General features: G+C 36.3%; 1 protein-coding gene across 6 annotated transcripts in view; it reads left to right on the plus strand.

Annotated features, from left to right (window-relative positions):
- The window catches only part of LOC124711284 (zinc finger CCCH domain-containing protein 4), an 81,089-nt gene extending 65,888 nt beyond the window's left edge, over positions 1 to 15,201 (plus strand). For all 6 annotated transcript variants that reach the window (XM_047241285.1, XM_047241283.1, XM_047241287.1 and 3 more), the window contains exons 7-14: positions 1,735 to 2,029; positions 2,209 to 2,390; positions 2,494 to 2,609; positions 4,436 to 4,549; positions 5,845 to 6,107; positions 6,857 to 7,288; positions 8,924 to 9,311; positions 14,098 to 15,201. In XM_047241285.1, coding sequence (XP_047097241.1) covers positions 1,735 to 2,029; positions 2,209 to 2,390; positions 2,494 to 2,609; positions 4,436 to 4,549; positions 5,845 to 6,107; positions 6,857 to 7,288; positions 8,924 to 9,311; positions 14,098 to 14,721 — 2,414 coding nt within the window. In that variant the 3' untranslated portion in view covers positions 14,722 to 15,201. The remainder of the gene's footprint in view (positions 1 to 1,734; positions 2,030 to 2,208; positions 2,391 to 2,493; positions 2,610 to 4,435; positions 4,550 to 5,844; positions 6,108 to 6,856; positions 7,289 to 8,923; positions 9,312 to 14,097) is intronic.
- Positions 15,202 to 24,613: the final 9,412 nt, after the last annotated feature.

The following is a 24,613-nucleotide window of genomic DNA, read 5'->3' on the forward strand; positions in this document are numbered from 1 at the left end:
GACAATGTACTGGTTCCTATTACATAAAAGTCTTGAAGCAACTTAAACATCTGGAATGCATTCCATATACTCATACCTTCATTAACAGTCTGCAGTACTGCACCATGTCAAATGCTTTCCAGGAATCTAGGAGTACAGAATCTGCCTATTGCCCTTCATTCGTGGTTCACGGGATATCGTACAAGAAAAGTGCAAGCTGAGTTTCACATAAGCAATGCCTTCTAAGTCCATGCTATTTTGTAGACAGAAGCTTTACCATCTCAAGGAAATTTATTATAATCAAACTGAGAATGTGTTTAGGAATTCTCCAACACATTGATGTTAAGGATAGTGGTCTGTTCTTTTACACTTCTTACATACAGGTGACACTTATGATTTTTTTTATTTTATTTTTTTCTCCCAGTTGCTTGTGACTTTATGCTTAGCAAGAGATTCGTGATAAATGCAAGCTAAGTAATGTGCCAGTGCTGTAGTTTTCTCTCTATAAAACCAAATCAAATGGGGAGTCCATCTGTACTTTGGCAGTTACTACTAATTATGACCATATCTTGAAATATAGGATCAATCTGAGATCCCCTTTCTATGGCACTGACTATTTTGTGTGAATAAAAGCCACCCAAGAACAATATTAGAACAATGTATGGCAGACACATTAATTTTGTTTTTCTTTTGGTGATAGGATCCCAGTAAGTGCCTCCACAACTTTCTTAACTTAATGAGACATAGATATATTTGAGAATGACACTTCTTAATATGTAGGGATGATTTACTACATTACTTTAGGTCTTGTGTTTAAGAAAAAGGTCTAACACAGGTGTTTAACGTACAGGCACACATCACTGCATCTTAGTTTTTTTGTGTGTATGTGCTGCATGTTGTTATGTGACAGCAATAACAGTTGCACAAATAGACAGGAGAAATCATTTAAGGAAGTGAGTCTTCACTTTACCATTCCAGCTGAGCTGGTAATAATCTACTATTGCTCCATTGTATGCAGAAGCCATGACTGCAACACCAGTGGCAAACTGTAGCAGTAAAATGCAAGGCGGGTGCTGGGAAAACGTATGACTCGGTATATTGTGCATCTTCTTGGTTCATAGGACTAATTTTCTTCCTGTTAACCTTAAACAGTGTTAAGTTTCTCTCCAAGTAAGTGTAGAACCCTCTCCATGCTTGCAAATCGGAGATATTACTTATGAAAAGACTGAACACAGTTCTTTAATTAGTAACCATTCTTTACCACAGTTTTTGTTGTCCACCTTGATTATGTCTTGTCAGCCGGATTGCTCACACACACTCATGTACGCTGTTACTCAAAAACTACTATTATATAATTATAGCTTACACTGCATTAGCCATAGCCACCACTAACACACTGCATACACAATTATCAATGTTTATACTGTCATGCTTATGAAGCTATACATATATGAAAAATGACACATAATATTACATGCCAGCAATCTTACTAGGACATTCTCTTACATTTAACAATTTCATTGTGTGGTCTTTTCATTTTGTGATGGTGATTCATGTTATATTGTATTTTCATTGGTCCTTTTTCCTACAAAAACAGCTTATGCATAAGATGTTGGACAAGTCAGTTTACATGTAACTAGGTGAAAGTGATTTATTTGCATAAACATTTAAATTTACAAAAAATACATTCCAGACATTTAAATATTCTTCATTGGAGTAAAAACAGTGTATGCAACACATACTTCTCTGTTACAGATGGAACAGACTCACCTACTTCATCTTCAAAACTGGAGTCAAGGCCGTCTAGAAGCAAGGAAAATAGATGGGTTTCTGATAACTCAATGCCATCAGGGCATAACAAAGAATTTAATGCCGAGAAAACACCAGAGAGAAAGAATGACTCTGATGTGCAACATGATGTACAAAGGCCGACTTTCCGTTTCTATCAAGATACTTTAAGTTCTGATGAAGGAGAACATCGAAAGGGAGATGATAAGCATAGGAAGAGAGAACACAAGAGTAAAAGAGAAAGTCATCATAAACGCCCAAAGTGAGTAAATAGTATTTTATTTCTGCATAGATTTTATGATGTTGATTTGAAGCTACAGATTCAAAAGAAGGCACATACTGCATCTTTCTGTATTTATTTCCTCCAATCAATGATAGACTGTATGAAGAAAATCATCAATAATTACATACATAATAATTTAAGTGGAATTTTTTTTACAGGCTTTCTCCTGACTCTGCAACACTGGACGAGTCTGTAAAAAGTAAAAGTTTCAGCATGACTACAACAGATGAAAAATCTTCAAATTCTGAAGAAATAAGTATTGTTAAATCAGAGCCGCAAGATGAGAAACCACAGAAGATTGACTCAGCACATGATGCACGAGATTCTCAGGCAGAGACTGGTAAAATTATTAAATTATGTAGCTCACATAATTGATTCGAGAAAAGAAGGTGTCTTGAAGTTAAGGATCTCTCATAACATCTAATCTGAATTAACATTCCTAGGTGAAAGTGGCACTGAAAGCAACGATGGAGCCAATATTCCTCTCCACCTTCCCAAGAAACAGCGAGAACTGTTTTTGAGAATACAGCAGCAACAGAGAGAAGCAGACAGCAGTCAGGTATGAAGGAAGCTATTGCTGTTTGCAATATCAGTTAGATAAATTATGAAGCCATGCTAATCCGTGCTGAACAAAGAATAGACCACGATATGCTTATAATAATAAATTATGACAGATATTAAGTGGATGCTTTGAGCCTGTGCCACAAATGTGAGTGCTTTCATCACAGCAGCTGGGTGAGATTGATTCAGTACATATTTCCACATTATATACTATATCCATCTTTGATTTATATAATTATGTCATCAGATTTTTCAGTTGCGTATTACATTTTTGTAGGTGCTAGTAATTCACAGTTGGCCACTCTAATTGTAATTCACCACGATCATCTCTAACTTTGCTTGTCAGGTGGCACTGGACCTCTAATGAAACATTATTTCATACGTAAAATGTTAAGAAGGGTGTACATTAATCCGTAAGATTGGCAGATGGCGTAACAACACTAGCATAATATTTTAATGAGTTTGGTTTTTACGCTATGCAGCAAATAATATTAGTTTATTCTGGTATCTGCTATGTGTTTTGCGGTGTGGGTCATGTATTTTTATTTACAATTTTCTGCTTGGCTTGTGAATATGTCCAGCGAATCATTAAACTGTAATTATGATTTTGACTTTGTGCCAGACATTAACAGTGCTGGACATTTCTAGATACAATTGTTTGGTGATTTGTTGTGAGGTTGTCTCCTTCGTATTAACTATCAGTCACGCAAATGACACAAATGCAATTATTTCACAGCAATGAGAAGCCACACATCTTATAAGCTAGTCTCCTGCATATTGTCTTGTGACAAGCAAGTTGATTAACTAGTCTATAGTACTGTGTGTCATGGAAATGTATGTGTCATTATTGCAGGATAACATAGCAGATAATACAGTGTGTTTGTTATTCTTCATGAATATGTTTTGTAAAGATTACAGATGCTCAGAATTTACATTTTTTGTCTAAAATGTAGACCATTCTTTGTGGAGGGAGATTTCATGTAACATTCAGTGAATTTTAGTCTGTGAGTAAGACTACACATACACCCTAAATTTATTTTTCAGTTTCCCACTTATCCCAGTAACTGCAACCACCACCACCACCACCACCACCACTATCATGATTGTAGTCATCAGCCATTTAATGTCCACTGCTTGATAAAGACCTCCTTTGACTTCTCCATGGGTTACAGTTTTCAGCTATGTGCATATGTATATTTTTCTGTATGTTTACATACTGATCATAAACTTCCTTTATTTTGAGACATCAAAAGCTTAGTTTTAAAAACCTTATTTAATTTATCAAAAGCACTCTATGCCATCGTTACTCTTCTTTTCATGTCTTTTCCTTTCCATCTAGTTATTGTTTCAGCTATCCTAAATACAAAAAATTATGAACTGATACTATGACTTCATTATTAATTGGTTTTTATTTTCTATGGAATGTGTTGGTTATACATTGTTTTGTATTATTATAATTGATTTATAAGCCTAAATTAAAACCTGATGTGGTCCCATAGCATGGTTATAGTTCATCTGTGCTAGCGACAAACAATAAATTGTCATCCACAAAATACACGGGTTCAGATAACCATTAACATGTATTCCTTATCAGGTTATCCAGTTTAAGGACCTGAAAACTTTGACTAGGAACCCTTGAAATAGCTTTTTGTATGGAATCACTTTGTCTGATTTCTCTTTCAGCTTTGAATAGAGTTTCATGAGAAAGTAATTATATAATTTCAGTAGTTAGCAGTGCTGTTGTAAGGAGCCCATTTGAATATGTATTGCTATTTCATGCTGTAAAATTTTGAGGTGTTTATTTATTCCAATGCTAAATTTTAGGAGCGTAGTGGGGACAATGAGGATGATGATGACAATTGTGCAGATGAAAACTGGTACTCGAGTGATGAAGAGGATGTACCTTTGACTGACTTACTGAAAAAGCTGTCCAATCAGGTACGCTATTGTTTGTATTTATATTTCTCCCAGCCCATCAAATTTGTTATACTGGATCTGTGTAAACAAGAGACAGTTACAATACATGTTATGAAGAGGAAAGGTATGGAATTAGGACCAGTTACACAGGAACATTGAAAAGTCCTGAACAAGTCACAGAAAATAATAGTAGTTTAATATACAAACTACATACATAAATATTTACTATTAGCACAGAAATTTAAGAGCTTCCAGTTGCAACATATGCTTGAAATGGCAGCTGTGTTCAGAAATGCATGTGCGCTATCAGATCAGAATGTTGGAGGCAACTTGAGGAACACTTTTATTCTGTTCACTGATGTTAACTGCGCTCACATTGTATGTTGTAAGGACCTCCACTCTGTGTGGATTGTATGTTTGGAGCCTGTGTTGTAAGTTAGAGATACTAGTTGAGAGTGAGTGTGATAACAGAGATCTTAACTTCAACTTGTGTTTTAGACACTTCCATACAAATACTCTAATGGTGTTAGCGCTCTCTACAGCCTCACCTTTCATGGTTTTATGCTTAGTCAGTCTGCACAGTCTTCTAGTTCTCTTCCTAATTATAATGAAAAGTCATTTGTGCTAACCAGCACTTAATTTATGTACCCACCAATACTGCTTTTGGATATGTGTGAAGAATCTCACCTGAAATGTGTGTTTATGACAAATAGTCAGATAAAGTTAAACAGTGAAAACTCTTCACTTGCATGTGTACTCCTTATTATGTAGTTAGAAAATTAATTAGTTGTTTCATGTTCCATGGAGCACTCTGCACAATATATTATAATTATGTGGAATGCGTCATTTTACTTTCACTTCACAAAATAATTTGCAAATTTGGTTACATGCTGAACATTTTTAAGACTAATAATTTTTTCTTAATTTTTATTTCTAAATATACAAATGTGAGTTAGAAATTGCTACCCACCACCTGTTACACATTACAACAACAGAAATTCTTCTACAGAATAGGAGTTGTCAAGGAAAAACTTTTGCAGTTTGTTTTCAACTTTTACTGGCATGCTTGCAGGAATTCTTAAAGTTTTAACCTCACTTGTTACTCTCCTCCAGTGTAATTATAAGAGAATGAAATCACTATATGTTACAGTGTAATAATAAGAGAATGAAATCATCATATGCTGTAAAATTGTAGCTATCTGCATTTTGAACTTTGTTATAATTCACTTGCATGATAAGAGTGTAAATTATATATATACTTCAAAAGAAAATTGTATATGGGCATCAAATTTGAGTTTTCTGTTTATTTTTCACAGGAGCCGCAGCCGCCTAAACAACAAATACTACAAGATGAACAAGAACGAAAAGAAATGACCCCACCAAAGTCTGTAGATCAGACTTCAGCACCAGTTGTCCCAACTGTGACAGGATTAACATTGAAAGACTTGTCACAGATAAATATTTCAGAATCAGTTACAAAACTTTTGTCAACAATACGGAACCAAGGTGTTGTGCCAGTTGCAACCAGCATAGCTGTACAGACATCAACAGTTGCTATGGTGACTCAGACACCTGAGAGGTACGTCCATGTGTTTAACAATACAGGAAAGCGCTCTCTCTCTCTCTCTCTCTCTCACACACACACACACACACACACACACACACTCTCTCACTCACTCACTCACTCACTGCCTTGTCACACTCCCCATCTCATCATGTGTCCTTCCTCTGCCATTTTCTCATTCCGCATACACTACAAAGCAAATTTATTACTGTTTCTCTAGTCACTTGCGATGTCATGGAAAAATGTAATGTCTTAAAGCAGTGCTCAAGTGGACATAATTCTGTTGTTGAATCAAAAGGCAAATTTTGCACAGGAAAGGATGAAATTATGACAGTGAAGAAAAGTGTGTAAAGTAAACTACAGAAATCATAAATGCAATTGCAGAAGTGTCTGTGCAGTTGTTACTTGTGAAGATAAATTTCCTTTTCATTTTTAAAGAAGAGAGTTTGCTGATAGATAATAATAATCTCTTGTGATATGAGATGCTGCAAGACAAATTTTGAGAATGTGGCAGGGGCTATGTCTTACATAGTGAACATTCATTGTACAACAGAATGTAACTTTTGACAACTCGCTGCCATTACACAAAATACTAGATGAAATTTCTTACACAACTTTGTTTTGTCTTCATATGTATGCAGTAATTTCATTCAAGATCTGTATGTTAAATACAAAATGTAACTGTTTTCTTGAATGTACTAATGATAGTACTTAGTGGTTGATTTGAATCAAAAGTCTTATTTCCATTATTTCTGCTGTTTTAGAACGACCATTTCGACACCAATACAGTCACCTCAGCAACAGGGCAGTCCTGTGATACGAGACCCTCGCGTTTCCCGGGATCCTCGCAGTAGAGCAGCAGCGGCAGCAGTAGCAGCAGCTGCCGTACCTGTGTCTTCAACTAGTGGTATTTCAGCCGTTACTGCCGCAGCATCAGTGGGGCCTGGGCCTCCAGGTCTTTTGTCCCCAAGTACGAGTTGTTCTGCTCCATCTGAGGCACCTGCTCCTCCTACCCGTCGACCTGACCCACGAACGGCTCGTGCAGATCCTCGCAAGGCTGCAGCAGCGGCAGCTGCTGCAGCTGCTTCTGCATCCACATCATCTGTTGGAGCTAGTCCAGGTGGAGATGACAGCCACAGCAAAAGCGTTTTGTCTGGCCCACCACCTCGGCGGACGAGCTTTACGAGTATCTACAGGTATAATATGACTTATGGGAATTACATTACATAAAATGGCAGGGTATAAAAGATGTAGTTTAAAATCTGAATGCAGATGAAAATATCCACTATCCATTATGAATATTGCACAAGGTAACATCCTACTACTGCAAAAATATCAGCTGTGCAGACTGCATAGCATTAAAGAAAATAATCTTATCTATTGCAATGTTTTACTATTGGTTTTATTTTTTGTGTAGTTCATAGAATGGTTACATATGTATTTGCTGAGTATTTTAAATTATCTGCATTTTCGTTTATATACTCTACAAACCAGTGTAAAGTGCATGGCAGAGTGTGCGCCCCATTTTACCAGTTATTAGGGCTTCTTCCCATTTTACTCATAGATGGATTGTGGGGAGAATGATTGTGGAGATGCCTCTGTGCAAGCTGTAATTATTCTGATTTTGTCTTTGCAATCCATATGGCAGTGATACATAGGGGGTTGTCACATATTCCTAGATTTATCACTTCAAGTTGGTTCTAGAAACTTTTTAAGTAGGTTTTCTCGGGATAGTTTGCATCTATCTTCAAGTGTCTGATCCACAATCATTACCTCTTGTTTCCTCAACAGCTGCCAAAATAGCCTTTTTTTAAAACATGTTGAATGAGGCCTCCATGCGTACACACTGAGTGCACATTGTGTTCCTTCCCATTCCTTGCTGCTCTTTCCCTAAGGGGTACCATTATTTGCCATATGTTTGAATTGCCAATGATTAATAGACCCTACCCTTTTATGTTTGGCCCCCCTTAACATGGGACTCAGCACATTTCCCAAGAGGTGAAATCAGTCTCGTTGACTTACTTTAGGTGTCAGTGGGAGAAGCACCTTGAACTACTTAGTTAGGGGGATGGGTGTAACATCCTGAGTAGTAGGACTTCCATTTTCTCTGAAATTTAGATCATGTCCTAAGCAAAATGAGTTGTAAATACTTTTGTTTAATGGAATGACTTATTTCATCTGTTTAGAGGCATATTCACAGGCATCAAGGCTAGAGTCCTTAGTTGAAACACAATTCTGGTTTCTCGTAGGCATTCATTGTAGCACATACTGCATTAGAAATACATAATTTCAGTAACGTCTTTGAGGCCATGACGAAGTGAAATTCACCACTACTTAAGTTATCCCAGAAATGCTAGTACAACAGTATAGTTGGAAAACCTCCGAATAGTTTTGGAGATATGGCAAGGAACTAATGGGAAGTTGGGAGGATGTGCTCAGATAGTTCAGTTGCCTGTGCACTGCCTGCAGAAGGTACTTATTTTTAATTTGTTGCAAATGTTCCCTCCTTTACTTATCTAGTCACATCTCTAAAGATCTAAGTCTTACTGTTTTACACCAGTTTTGATTGTTTGCTACTTGAGATGTACCTACACACACCAAACAGTAGTCGTTCACAGAGAATAACATGAAAAATATAGAAGTGCAGCCATCACTTACTGCTGATGCAAAAGATAAAAATTGTTTGTTACTGTTGAGTGTCTTGTAATTTTAAATAGTTTGTAGCTATGTCTATATTCTATACTTTGGCATTTGATAAATTCCTTATGATTATTTTCAATAACCATGTAACTTATCTTAATTAATAGAAACATATTTACATTTGTGTGCAGCAATGCAATAACTTCGCCAGGCGACGTGGATCTCCGTAACCTACCTCGCATGACTGCTGCAGCTACAACAGCATCCTCATCTACAACAGGAGATGTGGACCTGAGGCATGTCGGAGATACTGATTTTAGGCATATCACAGGATTTGGTGGGTCCAGTGACACTGACCTGCGGCCACGAATTTCAGCTGATCCTTCAGCTGCTCTTAGCGGAGATGTCGATCTTCGCCGTGTCCTCGAGTTGCCTTTTAAACCAGTACCAATGCATACACCAGCTACTGAAATAGATGCTTCTCTCACTTCACATCCTCCAATTCCATACAAGGTTGTAGAAATCACCATTCCAAGGCCTGATTACACGAGGCTGAAGCTGAGTACATCTGATCCACAGGTAAGGAACATTCATTGCAAATTCAATAGTGTGATGCATTATAGAAATCGTTCATTAAAAGAGATACATTTAAAGAAGTGACACCTTATTGATTGGCAAAGAAATACAGTGGACACATTGCTTAACGAGCACCTCTCATAATGCGCAATTTGCGTAATGAGCAAAACAAATTGTAAAAAAATACTTGTTTAACAACCGATATTTTGCACAACGAATGATTGTTTGTATAATGAGTAATGACAATGTCACCCCCATTCGCACATGGTGGGGTAAATGTTCCAACAATATGAACATCTTTCATTGTCGGCAGCGGCATATGAACAATGTCTTTAGTACATACTGCTGTCTGGGTTTAGCTCTGTTTCCACTACCATCTTAGGACAGCTTGTGATCACACATTTTTCTAAACTTGTGTTCATGCAGTGTTTTTTTATGTGCAAATTTAATAACCATCATAGAAATGTCCCCGAAGATAAAGCCGCTAGAAGACAACCATGAGAGAAAGAAAAGACCTTAGAAATGAAACATAAAATCATTGAAAAACGCAAATGTGGTGTGAGTGTTGCTGATTTACCATGCACATACAATCGGTCTACATCAACCATTTGCACTACCCTCAAGAACAAGGACAAGATTAAGGAGATAAATGCTTCAAAGGGAGTTACAAGAGTACGTAAAGAATGGTTTCGTATTCTGGCCAGTGTCATAAGTTTGCTCCTTACGTTGATAAATGAAAAAAGTTACAAGGTGACACTATTAACCAAAACATCATTTGCGAGAAGGCGAAAATGATTTTCACTGACCTTGTTAAGAAGACACCAGGATCATTAGTGCCCAAGAAGTGTTTAAGTGAAACCATGGGTGATTTGAGAAGTTTAAGAAAAGAACCGGCGTGCACAGTATTGTGAAGCAAGGCAAAGCAGCCATTCCCGATGCAAAGGCTGCAGAGTACTTCATCAGCAACTTCAACATGCTCGTAGATTCTGAGGGCTACCTGCCGCAACAGGTTTTTAATTATGATGAGACACGTCTATTCTGGAAAAATGGCAGAGGAGAATGCATTGCCCAATCACAAGCCAAGGAAAGACTGTCTTGCACTGCTATTCTGTGCCAGTGTGAGTGGCAGTTTGAAAATTAAACTGCTGCTTGTTTACCATTCAGGAACTCCATGAATTTTCAAGAAGTGTAAAGTCCAGAGAGTAGGTTAAATAGGCCATGGAGGTCCAACAACAAGGCTTGGAGGACACGTGATCTTTTTTGTGATTGGATCAATGAAGTGTTTGGTCCTTCAGTGAAAAATATTTGCTTGAGATGAATCTGCCATTCCATGTCTTGCTTTTTATGGACAACACTCCTGCCCATTCTACAGGTCCACAAGACCACCTCGAGGAAAAATTTCAATTCATCGAGATCCAATTTCTGCCTCCCAACACCACTCTGTTACTCCAGCCTGTGGACCAGATTATTATGTTCTCCAGCCTATGGACCAGAAGATTACTTCTAACTTTAAGAAGCTCTAAAGTAAAGCACTCTTTGAGCATTGCTTTGAGTTAACTGAAGCTACCAATCTCACACTCAGAGAGTTTTGTAAATATCATTTCAACATCGTTACCTGCGTCAAGATAATAAAAAAGGCATGGGAAGAGGTTACTAAGAGAACAGAACTCTCACTTCTGCTTGGAAGAAGCTTTGACCGGAGTTCGTTGTCAAATGTGACTGAGGCATTTGAGTCAGTACCTGTGGAGCCCGTAGTCAACAAGATTGTGTCTTTGGCCAAGAGCATGAGTCTAGAAGTGGATAACAATGATATTGATGAACTCGTGGAAGATCACAGCCAATAAATGACCACTGAAGAGTGGAGTTGCAATGTGTTTCACAGCAGGAAATTGTGGCAAGGATTTCTTTGGAGGAGGAGGAGGAGGATTAGGATGAGGAGGAGGAGGAGGAGGAGGAAGCAGTAACAGCAAAGCAGCAATATTCTGGCTCAATAGGGGAAATGAAAGCATGGGAATTGGTTGCATCATACATTGAAAATCATTACCCCAATAAAGCAGTTGCTACGTGTGCTACATATTTGACGATAATGCTATGTCACATTTTTTGCAAAGTGTTGTAGTGTCAGCAGAAACAAATGACTATAGCTAGCTTCCGAGTAAAAAAGAATTAGTTATGTATCATGAATAATAAAGCACATAATACTGTATGTATAATTTTATTTGAATAAATGGCATGAATAAGATGAAGTTCTTAGTAATTTTCTGCATGGGGTGTATTATTGTATTTTACATTAATTTATGTGGGATAAGTTGTTTTGCTTAATGATTGTTTCACCCTATGAATAAGATTCTGGACTGAATTATGCTCGCTATGTGAGGTTCCACTGTATGTCCTATTTATTATGTGGTACATGTACATTCAAGTTATCTCCGTCTTTCTGTGCTGTTGTGCGCCAAGAAGCAAGGGTTCACATAACCATGCAATGGGTATAGGTCTAACATAGTTTTGCTCATTTGCTTCGATCAATGTTTTGTAAATTTAATTGTCACTCATTTCTGTGTGTTATCATACGTCCTTTCCTTTTATTGTTATTTCTTTACAGCTATATTGCGTGTTGCTTTTTCAAAATCTTCATGGTGATTTTTTTTCAGTTTTTAAAGTTCACTGTTTTCCTCTTGTTGCATAATAGTTCAACCTTGCTGTTTAATATTATTATAATTCTAAGTTTTCTCTCTTTATGTATTCCTGCCCCCGCACCTCCTGGCACCCTCTCTTCTGTGTTTGTGTGTGTGAATGTTTTGAAGAATTTCCGAAGCTGACTTGCATTCTTCAGTCTCTTACTGCAGTGCTTATATACTTGAAGTATTTCATCTAGATGATGGATGTGTGGTTGACTTTACTGTCATCATTGTTTCTTTTGGTGCCTCTCTCTCTCTCTCTCTCTCTCTCTCTCTCTCTCTCTCTCTCTCTCTCTCTATCATAATGCTGGCAGTATTATTTTTGGCTCTACATACTTTCTTGAATGTAGTCTGTGGTGACAGCTTGGACGTAAGGTGGGAAAGCCAATGAGTGGAATTACTGTAATTTTTATGGTGAATGCTATCAGCAGGTTTAATGTTTACTGGTTTTCTAATATTCCTGATCTCTATACATGAGAGCATTCTTAATTACCTCCCATTTTAAATTGTCATAACTTTCTGAATGTGTTAGCCTTCTAGGATACCAAACAAATCTCTATTAATGCTCATTTCTCTGTAACAGCTTCACCGTATCTCGACCAAACTATTGTGCAGAAATATCTGCAGTTCTTCTAAAACATATTGTATGCCCCACTGTCATCTTTTCCCCAACAGTGACCTCTGCTGCATTATTTGTCTTGAGAACCTTTTTTTCTTGATGCAAGTACAAGATTTGGCTGTTATATTGCCATTTTTTAAACTCTGTAATACAAAACATTAACTTGTGAACAAAAAATAAAACTGATTGTAACCACGATTTTTCTATTTTAATTGGCAGTAAAGTGTGCTTTCCCCCAAAAATATATCAGTTTAACTGGATAAATTACCATAATCATCAGCCACTGCTGAATATTGGCCCTCCAAAATTCACCATGTGTTATGTTCTTCAGCAATAGCTTCCATATTGCTGTTTCATGTTTTCCATTGTTCTGTACCCACATTCCACTCAGTCATCATTTTTGTCTTTTTCCCCTCTAATAATCCAACAAAGAATTTCATTGGTACGTGTGTCACTCATTCTTTGGCTATACCTCCCACCCATTGCACTTTATATGCATTATGGATGTATCTTCATTTACCACTCTAGTTTGTTCCCTAATTCAATTGTTTCCACAACTCTACAGATATGATACAACTTAAAGTAATGGCAATACTCTGTGAATAGGAAGACATAGCAGATGTCGAGAATCTGAATGAATAAATAATGAATGCTCACTGAGCAACTCAAAGGGTTTGATATGTTCTCGCATTCGAGTTCCATTTGTTCCTGTCATTAGTCTAAATTGTTTATAAACTTTCACTTCAGGCATATTGGAAGCTTAGTTTCAAAAATACTGTTTAATTTCAGCACTCGAGCCATATTTACTCTGTTTATTTTCCTGTGCTTTCATTAATTGCCGTAAACTGTGCTAAATACAAAAAAAAATGAGAAAGTGTTTCTGTTACTTCATTGTTAATTTGCTCTATTTTCTTTTGGAAATGTTTGGGGTATATTTACTTCAGTCTTAATAATTGATTTTCTGACCTTTACTTTCCCAATTAAATTCTACAGTTAGTTGTTGCTCTGCAGGCAAGCCTTACAATGGCCTCAGCAGAATGAAAGTGGTCCTGTTGTGTCCCATTAATATGTATTCCTTCTTAATTTTCACAGTTTAGGGTTTTGAAGAGAATAATTTTGCTGATACAGAATCAGTAGTTTGATGGATTCAAAAGAGTTGTTAATATACATTTACTTCAAATTGAACCAAAAGCTTTTTTAAAAACATTCATGTATCCTAGGCACAGTTGTAATTCATACTTTCACCTTTTTAAAAGATCCATTTGCAGTATCCACTTCTGCAACCAGCTTGTTTCTTTGCTTGTGGTTATGATTATAAAAGAATCTTTTAGATTAAAGATAGACAGTTGATATATAGGGTATATAGTTTATTGTCATTTCTGTCCAAAATTTGTTTATATTATTATGTTTATCATATATGAAGATGTGCTTACATAAAATGTACTTACCCTTATTTGTAAGATGTTGTGTTTATTGACTTGTGTTCTTACAGGCAGAGAATGATCCACGATTACGAAAAATATTCAAGTTACCTGATCCCCCTGTGACTACCTCTTCAAAGACTTCCACAAGCTGTCCAACAACAACTACTACTACAGCTACAACAACCACCCCTAGGACAGATCCTAGACGCTTGGCAACTCCAACTTCAGCTTCCTCAAATGCAGCAAGTGTCAAATCAACAGTCCCGCACACTGCAGTTACTGTCTCAAGTTCTACAGTTGTATCTGCCCCTGAACCAAATACTCTTGGTGTACCTCAGTCACCTTTTGGAAATATGGGTGATCTAGGTGTGGGACCTGTTGGCATGGTAATGCCTGGTGTTGGAACAATGGCCAATGTGGATCCTCGGCTACCAAGGACACCTGCAGTGAATACGGGTCGTCAAGGCTTGCTAGGTGTAGCGCCCCCAGGTTTCCCTGTTGCACCCAATCCAGCCTTAGCTGTAGGTATGCGGATGCCATTTTTTCCTGTGGAAGATGGTGATGGAGGCCACTGGAATCCAATGCAACCACATCAGCAGAGACCTATATGGAGAGGAATGCGCAGAAATGTCCCAGGTGCATTTGGTGAGCAGGATATGGTTGGTGGACAGACTTTTACTCCATCACTATAGTGTTAATTTAACAATCCCCATCACAATAATTGGCAGTTCATTCAATCAGTACTTTGAGTATACTAGTGTTACTAGTATGTTATTTATTGACTGTATTTGAAGTGAGTGTTCTCATGGCTACACTTCAACAGTGCAGGTGTTTTGTGTGACATGCCCGAGTTGTGGTATCATGTAACCTTGATATCAATACATTCACAATAAATTGAAAAAAATAGGTGGTGCTCATAACTACATTTTTCATCAGTCTTTACATGTAATATATGACTCCTCTTTATATTTTGTGCATTGATTATGCTGGCTGAAGAAAGCCTTGATCTCATTTAGTGAACAATTTTATAAGTGGCAGCCTGGATTTTTTTTAAGGACTTAAATAGCTGAGACAGCAATATGGACAAGTGGAAAAATGGAAAGTGGTGTAATTAATTTTGTACAGATATAAATGTATGTGATACTTAATTAAAAACTGAGGAGTGACTGAAACCATACCATCAACAACTACACTAAGTTTTGAAAGTCTGTCCAAAGTGCAATATTTATGTATAGTTTATATTATGTATCACAAGTATTCCATAGTACTTGGTGCAACTGCTGAAGGTAATATTTATTTAGTTAAGCTGTGGCTAAGATATTTTACTTCTTAGCTGTTAATAGTTGCATTACTATTGTTTTGTTTATGGCAGATGTTCCTACATTAACTGAAAGGGACTTTTGCATTGTGTTATGTAAATATAATGACACAAATAATGAATTACACAAATCATTCTCTAGTTAGTGTACAGTGAATTAACTTTTATACTGCTTTGTTCTATTTTCATATTCTGTTTTACAGTAAATCTCATAAATCAAAATATAAATAAAATTTTCTAAATATTTTAATATCATTTTGCTCTATGAGCTGATGTTTTCCTTTAAGTTGTACAAGATGTGTATAATTAGCCCTAATAGTTTCACTCTTTTCTCTACAATTTCACATTTTTCGCACTCAGTTTTGCTGTTTTTATTATGTGGCTGAAATTATTATTGATGTGTATAATTAGCCGCAAGATCTATGAAGTCTTCTCTTTTCTTTATAATTTTACATTTTTGTGCTCTTTTTTTGCTGTTTTTCTTACTATAGCTAAAATTATTTCATAGTACAGTTCTCCTTTTTAAGTCCATAAAGATTTTTTTTTAATATATTTTAAATCAGTGTGACGAAATACACATATTAGTGAAGCTGGTTTAAATAGACAAGAAAGCCTTTCTTGTGCAAGTGCTCAGGAAACTTGTTGGCTTGGGTGAGCATGTGTGTTACCTGCTATTTATGCCTGGTCTTCTAGGTGCAATTTTACTTTCTGAAAACTGAAAGTAAAGAAGAGAAGTCTGTCAGCAAAGTTTTATTGTTGGAGAATGAATGTCTTGACAGTTAACTGATATTCCAAAATCAGTTTCTATCTGAGATTTCAAAGTTTGTATTTAATATCGCATAATAAGACTTCACATTGTTTTTGAGGACCACTGCTCTGTGATGGAAAGGAGTGTTTCCAGGATGTGGTAAATACAAGGTTTTCCTATGTTCGTTTGCATTGTGTTAGAATTCTACTGGAGAGAGAGTTCTCACAATCTTAAGTTGTTATTTTTAAGATCCATATTTATGTCCTGCTAATGGGCCAGTCCTGTTAGACAAAACCGTAGTCTGACTAGTCATTCATAATTAAAATTCTGTTTTAAGATCCCATGAAGAACATTTTAGATGACCCCATTGCATTTCTTCTTAGCCCTTTGATCTAATTCCAGTATTCAAATGATTTGGATTTATAGAAAAGGACAGTATGAAATCAATCAGCACATGGGTTCAGATTACAGTGAAACTGACGTGCATCACATATAATAATTGTTATTGATAGGTGCTATTTTTTAAACCCAGAGTGATGGATTGCATCATCATGATTTGCACTATATTAGTGTGAAAGGTTTTTACGAGTTGTCTATGTTTGTAGACTGCTTATCAGATAAAACAGTTTGTTCCTTTTCTGTTGGAGTGCTACATATATTATTTTCTTGGAGACTGGATTTAGGTCCTGTGTGTAACTCACCCCCCCTCCCTTCTTTGCTGTCAATAGTATTACACATCAAGCAGTCCATGAGTTATAACAAGCTTTAAAGTGTCATTACTGCAATAATAGAAATTCCCCAATGGAATGAAAAATAATAATTGAGAACTCCGGCAATATCTCATCTTTAACAATAAATATTGTTTGTTGTACAGGTACACAAAAAGTAATGATTACTGGTAGTTTTCAAACCACTGTTATTGGTTGGAACAAGAAGATAATATGACGATTTACACACGCTTTTTGTGCAGCACTTCTTTGCCAGACATCCTGCTCACTTTTCAAATGATATGCTAGTGTAATGTCATTAATATTACAGCAAGGAAATACTGATACAGAAAGAATGCTTACCTTTTTACTGGATAAAGCATACCTTTATTGTGAAGTACATGTGTTTTAATTTGAAACAGGGGATTGAATATTCGACACATTCATGAAATTTGTAAATCATGCAGATATACCAGTATATACTACATGTATTTTCAGATGATAATAATAATAATAATAATAATAATAATAAAATAATAATAATATTATTCAGTGCAGAGCAGTGGATAGAAACAGTTCAGTGACCACATAAGTGGCTGTGGAATCAAAACTAGGATATTAATGCAATTATACTAGCAGCAGAAAGCAAACAATGGAAAATCCAGGATGGAATGTAACAGTATAAAGGAAAGGATAGTTGCTACTCACCATGCAGCGGAGATGCCGAGTCGCAGATCGGCACAACAAAAAGACTGTCACAAAATAAGCTTTCGGCCAACAAGGCCTTTGTCAAAAAATAGACGACAGACACAAACTCATGCAAATGCAACTCATACACGACTTGTCATGTCATGTCTTGTATGAGAGTGTTGTTTGCACAAGTGTGTGTGTCTTGTAATCTGCTTTTGACAAAGGCGTTATTGGCCGAAAGCTTATTTTGTGACAGTCTTTTCTTGTGCCTATCTGCGACTCAGCATCTCTGCTATATGGTGAGCAGCAAGTACCCTTTTCATAATACAGTAGCAGCACATGAGACTTCAGGGCAATTGTGATGTGTTGCCTTTTTTTTATATTTTTGATGGAAGGAAATTTAGTATTTTCTTTCTGTGTGGGTCAGTAGACATAATTCTATCCTTGATAAGCTGGTGCCATTCAAATTGCCTAGTCAGTAGGATCTCGTGCACATGTAACATTTAACACAAAACTTTGTGTTTCCATGAATAGTCCTGTTATGGCCATGGACGTTTCCAGAATTTTGACTTCAATGAGAGCCATTCATTTTTACGCTGATTTTTCTCACAAAAAATATTTTCAAGTTATGGAAATGTGATCATTCAATGTACCACCATGAGCAGGATAGCACTTTCAATTGCTTCATTCCTCTATGGTGCTGTTTGATTGTGAGCAATTCATCTACTTACTACTTCCGTTACTTCAGTGCAACACCACTATTTTTTCTGCAACTGATTAATGGTGTGCAAGAGTGAACAAGACTGTCAAATTTAAAAGTATGAAAAATTATTTCATTCAATAGTAACACTGTATCTCTTTTCTTTACTGGGACTGAAATGTGTATTAAAGACAGCGTACTTGATTAAAAAATTGTAAATATCTCAGCCACTCGTTTGATAGAAGGACAATTGTGTATTACATTTTAGGCATCTGATGTGAAATGCTTCTGATAATGTGACATCCTGAAGTAGCTGTAGCATATGGTGAACAAATGGGATTGATCTTCCGCAGCTCTGCAGATATATTGCATCTGACTTTGTATCCATTTTTTTGACACTGCTGGTTTTTGCTGTTTCGCAAATCAAAATGTATGACATGCTTCTTAGGACCCCTGAAAGTCCATTTATCACATGACTACTCACATGCAAGACATCCACAGATTCTGGGAGATACACAAAATACATTTTTAAAAAAGGAATAATGCAAATTTCTCCAAATGTGGACAAACTAACAATTAATATTTCCATCCTTTGCTGCGTCTGACAATTACCTTTCCTCCAACATCCTCCAGCTTATTATAAAATGCTAAAGTCAGAAATGACGTTTTTCCAGAATACATATTTCTTTCCGTATTTTATGAAGTATGAGATAAGTGACAAAAATGAACAGTAATGGGTAACAATCTATGGCAGTCCTGTGTCAAAGGTGGGGGTGGGGGTGGGGTGGGGGGCATGGATGGTACAGAAACATTGTGTGAATTGCAGACTTTTCGTTTGGACAAGAGGCATGACTAGGATAGTTTATGGTAAGGCGACTACTTGTGCAAAGCAGGAAATTCAGGTTTGTCTCTTAAGATGGAGGAGAATCGTTCTTCTTAGTAAGGAGAGGCGGGGGCAGCACAATATTTTAGGTGTCATGAAGAGTAGGTGTTTTTGTGGTAACTAGCTTATCTAATAAATATTGGGGTAAGGACAGGAGATATTTTATTATTTTTAAAATAATTTAGTAATTTAAAATTTTAAAGACTGATTAGTATATTAGTATTTTTTTGCTGTCCCTGACATTTTTGCGTGCTTTCTCTCACATTTATTATTAGTGACGTGAATGATGATTATCTCTTATGGCTTCCCATAATCACCAACAAAATTAGGTCCCCAGCAAATGGATTGACTTTCTGAAACCATCTATATGGTGAAGTAGGTTAAGAATTCGGGTATCACACCCCACAGCTATTCACCCTGGTGGACTTACGTTTGCGCATAATTGACGACAAAAATTTGGAATTTTACACGATGCTCAGTAGTATTAAAACAGAAGAATTATGTACACTGGTTGTGTGATGTGATGGCTAGGATAAGGCCTATACATACTGAAGGGCATGGGTTTGAATCTCGTCAGGTGCTAAAAATTTTTTATTTTAAAATCTTTTTAGAAATGCCTAGGACCATTATTTTTATTCAAATAATTGGTTTAACTATAATCTTGTATTTCTATTGCTTTAACACAGCATTTTAATCATCATGTGAATTTTTTTCATTTTTTCTTTTTATCATTCTTTTTTCGATCAGAATTTCTGTGAATGTGAATTTAATTATAATATTTGAAAATGCTACTCTATTGGTCTAATAACAAAAGACAAAATCTATTTATATTGACTGTGCAGTGGCGCCAAAAATGTATTTTTCATTACAATCTATGCATTTAGTTTTCTGTTTTGTAATCATCATACTAACATTTAAAACATAGCCTAAATTCCTATTACACTATGGACAAAATAATGCAGATGAAGGGTTTTTTTTCCTTAAAAGAGATTATAAGTAAAACAAAGTTCCAGCAAAATGAGGAGTAGAAATAATGAATGTAATAACATGGGGCAAAAAAGAGGGCGATAAAACAAAAGAAATAAAATCAAAATTAATTAAAATCACGCAATCAGAAATTTCATGCAGAAAAAGAGTGATGGGAAGAACAATGAGAGCAAATGAAGAACTGATACGATGATTAAAATGTGAAGAAGGAATAGAAATAAAAAAATCAATTTAAACTAATTAATTGAATAAAATAATGATCAAGGTAATTTCGATTAAAATTTATAAGTAAAAGAAAATTAAAATACTTGGCGAGATAAGACTCCACAACCTACTGCAAGTCAAGGCCTTACCTTGTCCATTCCATTACACCATGCAACCAGTAAATATGATAATACTTATTTTATGGTACTGATTGTCACGCAAAGGGCCTACTGGATGAATGGCTATAGAATTTGATAGCTGGGATCTTAACCTATATCACTGTATGTTTCAAAAAGCTGATCCACCACTCCTTGCAAGTAAAAATTGAAAACACTTTCAGCAGTAAGATAGCAGCATTCTTCATGTGCTGTAAAGGTAAAATTGCAGATGTTGAAGGAAACAAATTGGATAGAGCTTATGAACTGCACTCCTTATCTAAACTAAAACTGGTTTACGGAGAGGAATGAAAAGGGTGGGTCTAGGCCTGGGAGGGGAGGAGGGGGGACTGGAGGATAGGTCAAGGTCAGCTAAGTTTATGCCATGATAGAGCAAGAAACAGAACAACACAAATTATAACATTAGCCAGAAGCTGAAAACATTTTATTTTGTCATCTGGCACAGACTGCTCATCCATTTGTACTTTGTTGCTTGGGCATCATAATCGTATAATATGCCGAAAACTTGTCACCAGTGGTGCTGAATGTGTTTGTTGCAGTTAGTGCCCGAATTCGTGGGCAGCTGTCTTGCAGTTTATGAAGTATTAATATTAGTATTACAAGTGATTAGGCAAAATATCCATAGAATGTTAAAGAAATCGATTGCATTAAATTAAGTGCCATTTGGGAGGGGGGGGATCTAATTACTTAACATTGAAAGGAGTAGCAAACTATGAAGTGAGCTTCTTTCATGTTATTTGAATTAAGAGCTTAATATCAAGTGTCATCCTAAATGCCTTCTTTCTGGATTGCTTGGACATTGTAAACATGAAATGTTGGTGAGCCAGTGGCCATTTGGTTATGAAGAATGTGGCTTATTTTGAGGCAGTCTTGAAAACTGAGATATGAGATGGAGTATTGGAAATGAAAACAGTTGTTAGCTTCAGTTTGTCTCTTACATGTGTGTGATTTAAATGGAGCTACTTCTGACTTTGAACGTTGTTTTTGTTATCATATCTCATTTTGGTAGTGTTGTGCTGTTGTAGGCGGAACTACATGAGAATAGTTATGTAACACTGCTTAAAAACCCACATCCAAGATCAAGAAGTTTCACTTTCGAATGTGGTACAAAAAGTTCATGACTGCCTTGTGCCAAGATCATTAAAGAAAAAAAGTAATGATTTTACTGGGCTGGTGAAGTACACACAGTAGATCACCATACACAATTGCTTCAACAAAATGTAATTTTGAATTGTGTTGGACCTTTGTGAAAAACAATTCCCATTATGAAGAGATTAACTGTAAGGGGGGAGGGGGGGGGGGGGGGAAGATGATGCTATTGGTCATGGCATTGAAAGTCCCCTTAGATTAAAAGTCTCTTGATTTCCTATTGTTTATTTTCTTTTATGATTATAATGAGCCAGACTAAATAGACTCAAGTTTTGCACAGAACAGGAGTATTGAGGAACAATATTGTCAGTATGCAGTTTTATATCATATTGGTTTCTCTGTTAATATGATTGTAATATATGTTCTCACTAAATAGCAACAAATTATTCCCAATATGTTTTGCTCTAAGCAATAACTAATTCTGTGCAAATGCTATCTGGGGCATACAAAACAGTATATAATTTTAATCTGTTTGACAGTGCACATGAAATTGCTACCTCCGGTTCTTAAGTTTCAGAAATTAATCATCAATAGTGACAAAGATATATTCATCCTTTTTGCTCATTTGATAGGTTTTCTGTTTCCAATCTTGACTCACTGTATGAAGGTTATTCATGACACCGGTACTTAAACTGCAGACTGTACATGTCTGTCTATTCAAAATGTCACCAATTTTACTATATGGTTTGTGTGTTGTTGTGCTTTTGACTTCAGTTTGCCGAGTTCACCTTCATGTGTGGTTTATAATAACAACATACTAAACTTATCTCACACATTGCTCTTTTCAATAACATGGGCCTCTTACGCCCATATATAGTTCCCATTTTTAAATTTTGCCGTAAATAGGAATACAGCTGTAGTTTACTCTCACTTGCTGACTATGTCTTTTTCTTCTGGATGCTTTACTTCATGAGAGCCCTAACCTTTAATATTTGATGTGGTTGGTGAATTTCAAATGTAAAAATATGTTGTTTTTAGTATATTTTTCTTTCACTCTTTCAAATGTTGGAAAGGTTGTAATTTGTATTGTGTTAAGTATTTCAATGACAGCCCTTGGGAGTCCTTGCAAATAAAGCGCTTCACAAATAGTCCTGTAATCTAAGTTCACCATTTTCCTGTGTGCATCTTCCGTCTGTATGGATCACCTCACCTGGAGATAACACACATTTAGGTTACAGATAATGAAAAACAAACAAGTCTTGTCATAAAAGGACCACGTACAGTACATTAAAATAAAATTATCTTTGGTTTATGAGGTAAAGGGAGAAGTGTTTGGACTTTCAGCTGTAACAAAACAAAACAAAACGAAAAGTATGTGGACATTTGCAAAAAAAAAAAAAAGGTTCTTAGAAACTGTGTAAAGCTAGTTAAGTAAAAATTACTGAACTAAAGAGAGAAAGAATAGCATGTACACACTATACCATTGCACCTCACTGCTAGTGTTGGCAACAAAATAATGTAAATTTGGACCTGTGTGCCCATTAATATCATCACATTACATCTCTCCTTTCATACTGCCACACTACACCCTTTCTGGGATGTATGATTTTTACTTTTTGTACACATTGCTCTTGTAGCAGATTCTAGTTGTCACTCGGTAAGAAACATCAGTTGTTTGATGCATACAGAATATAAATACTGTATGAAAACAAACTGCTTTTTCCTGCATGAGATTATGATGCATCTAACTGTAACATATTCTATTTGGTGATACTTCAGACTACCACCTGGTACTGTAATGGGTGCAGAAATATGTTAGTTTCTTTCAGACTTTTTGTTTAAGGTCTTTGAAGAGACCAACAAGATAATTAAAACCATTCTCAGTGGCCTGTAATGTTCTACGGTTCTTTCATGTGATATCAAGTCCAGTCACCTGCTATGCTTTTCTTTGCAGTTATTTATCTCATCATTATTGGTAGATATTCTTTGAGAAGTCCCTGACACTGATTGAGGGCAATTGGAACTTGTTCAAGATGGAAGTGCATTACCATTGTCTTCACTGACGTCCAGTTCGCGTAACTGTAAAAATCTGTGCATCAGGGTGTCTTCCATATACATTACCTCTTTACAAGGTGATAATATTGTGAATTTCACAGTCTATTGCAAGTAAAGCTATCATCAACCTGAATGTTTGCTTGAACATCACTGTGCTTTATGAGGCATGTTCTTATTGTAAGTGGTACGCCTTTGATGCCTCTGATCTCGAAGTGTGCTACCAGCCATTCATGGAGGGGCCTACAATTTAAGGTGGATTCTGAACAATGGTGCAATATGCCATTTGTGAAATTAATATGTAATTACCAGATGTTAGAATAGTTTTAATTGAGAGAAAAAATCCTAGAACCAACTGAGGACTGGACCTGGGCCTCTGGATTTTGTAACCCTAGACATACCTACTGAGCCATATGATGTCAGTGATATAAATTGGTTGTACTTTTGTAGGTCTTGGGTGTTGGTGTTCTTTTAGACAGGTGAGAGATAGGGAGAAGTAGTGTGTGTGGCGGGGGGGAATTTGTGGTGAAAGGGAAGATATAATTATCGGAGATTGTGTTATGATTTCAATAATCATATTCCATATCATAACAGTGTGTGGTGGTGCAGTGCACTGGACTCTCATTAGAGATGAGTAGAGTTCAAATCCATGAATTGCCACTCAGGTTTAGGTTTTTCCTTGATTTTCTTAGATAACTTCAGGTAAATGCCAAACAGGCTCCCTTGAAAAGGCGACAACCAACATCCTTTCCAAATCCCAGGAATCACCCTGTCATCAACACCATCTTCAAAATGTAATCTTCTTTCTGTCGAGAAATATGGATGGAAATTTGAATGCAGCTGCTTTTACCACTATGCTCTACTGGACTTGATGCTAGGCATGAGTGGCTATTACATTTCAAAATTAGCATTCAACCATGAAAGATTTCATCTAAGCAATCACACTACAGCGATGGAAATGTGGCTCTCAGGTGACACACTAAGTAGACTGCAATACATACTTATTCTTGAAGCACTCTTTGCAGACAGT

This window comes from Schistocerca piceifrons, chromosome 8 (genome assembly GCF_021461385.2).
Source record: "Schistocerca piceifrons isolate TAMUIC-IGC-003096 chromosome 8, iqSchPice1.1, whole genome shotgun sequence".
Classification (NCBI taxonomy): domain Eukaryota; kingdom Metazoa; phylum Arthropoda; class Insecta; order Orthoptera; family Acrididae; genus Schistocerca; species Schistocerca piceifrons.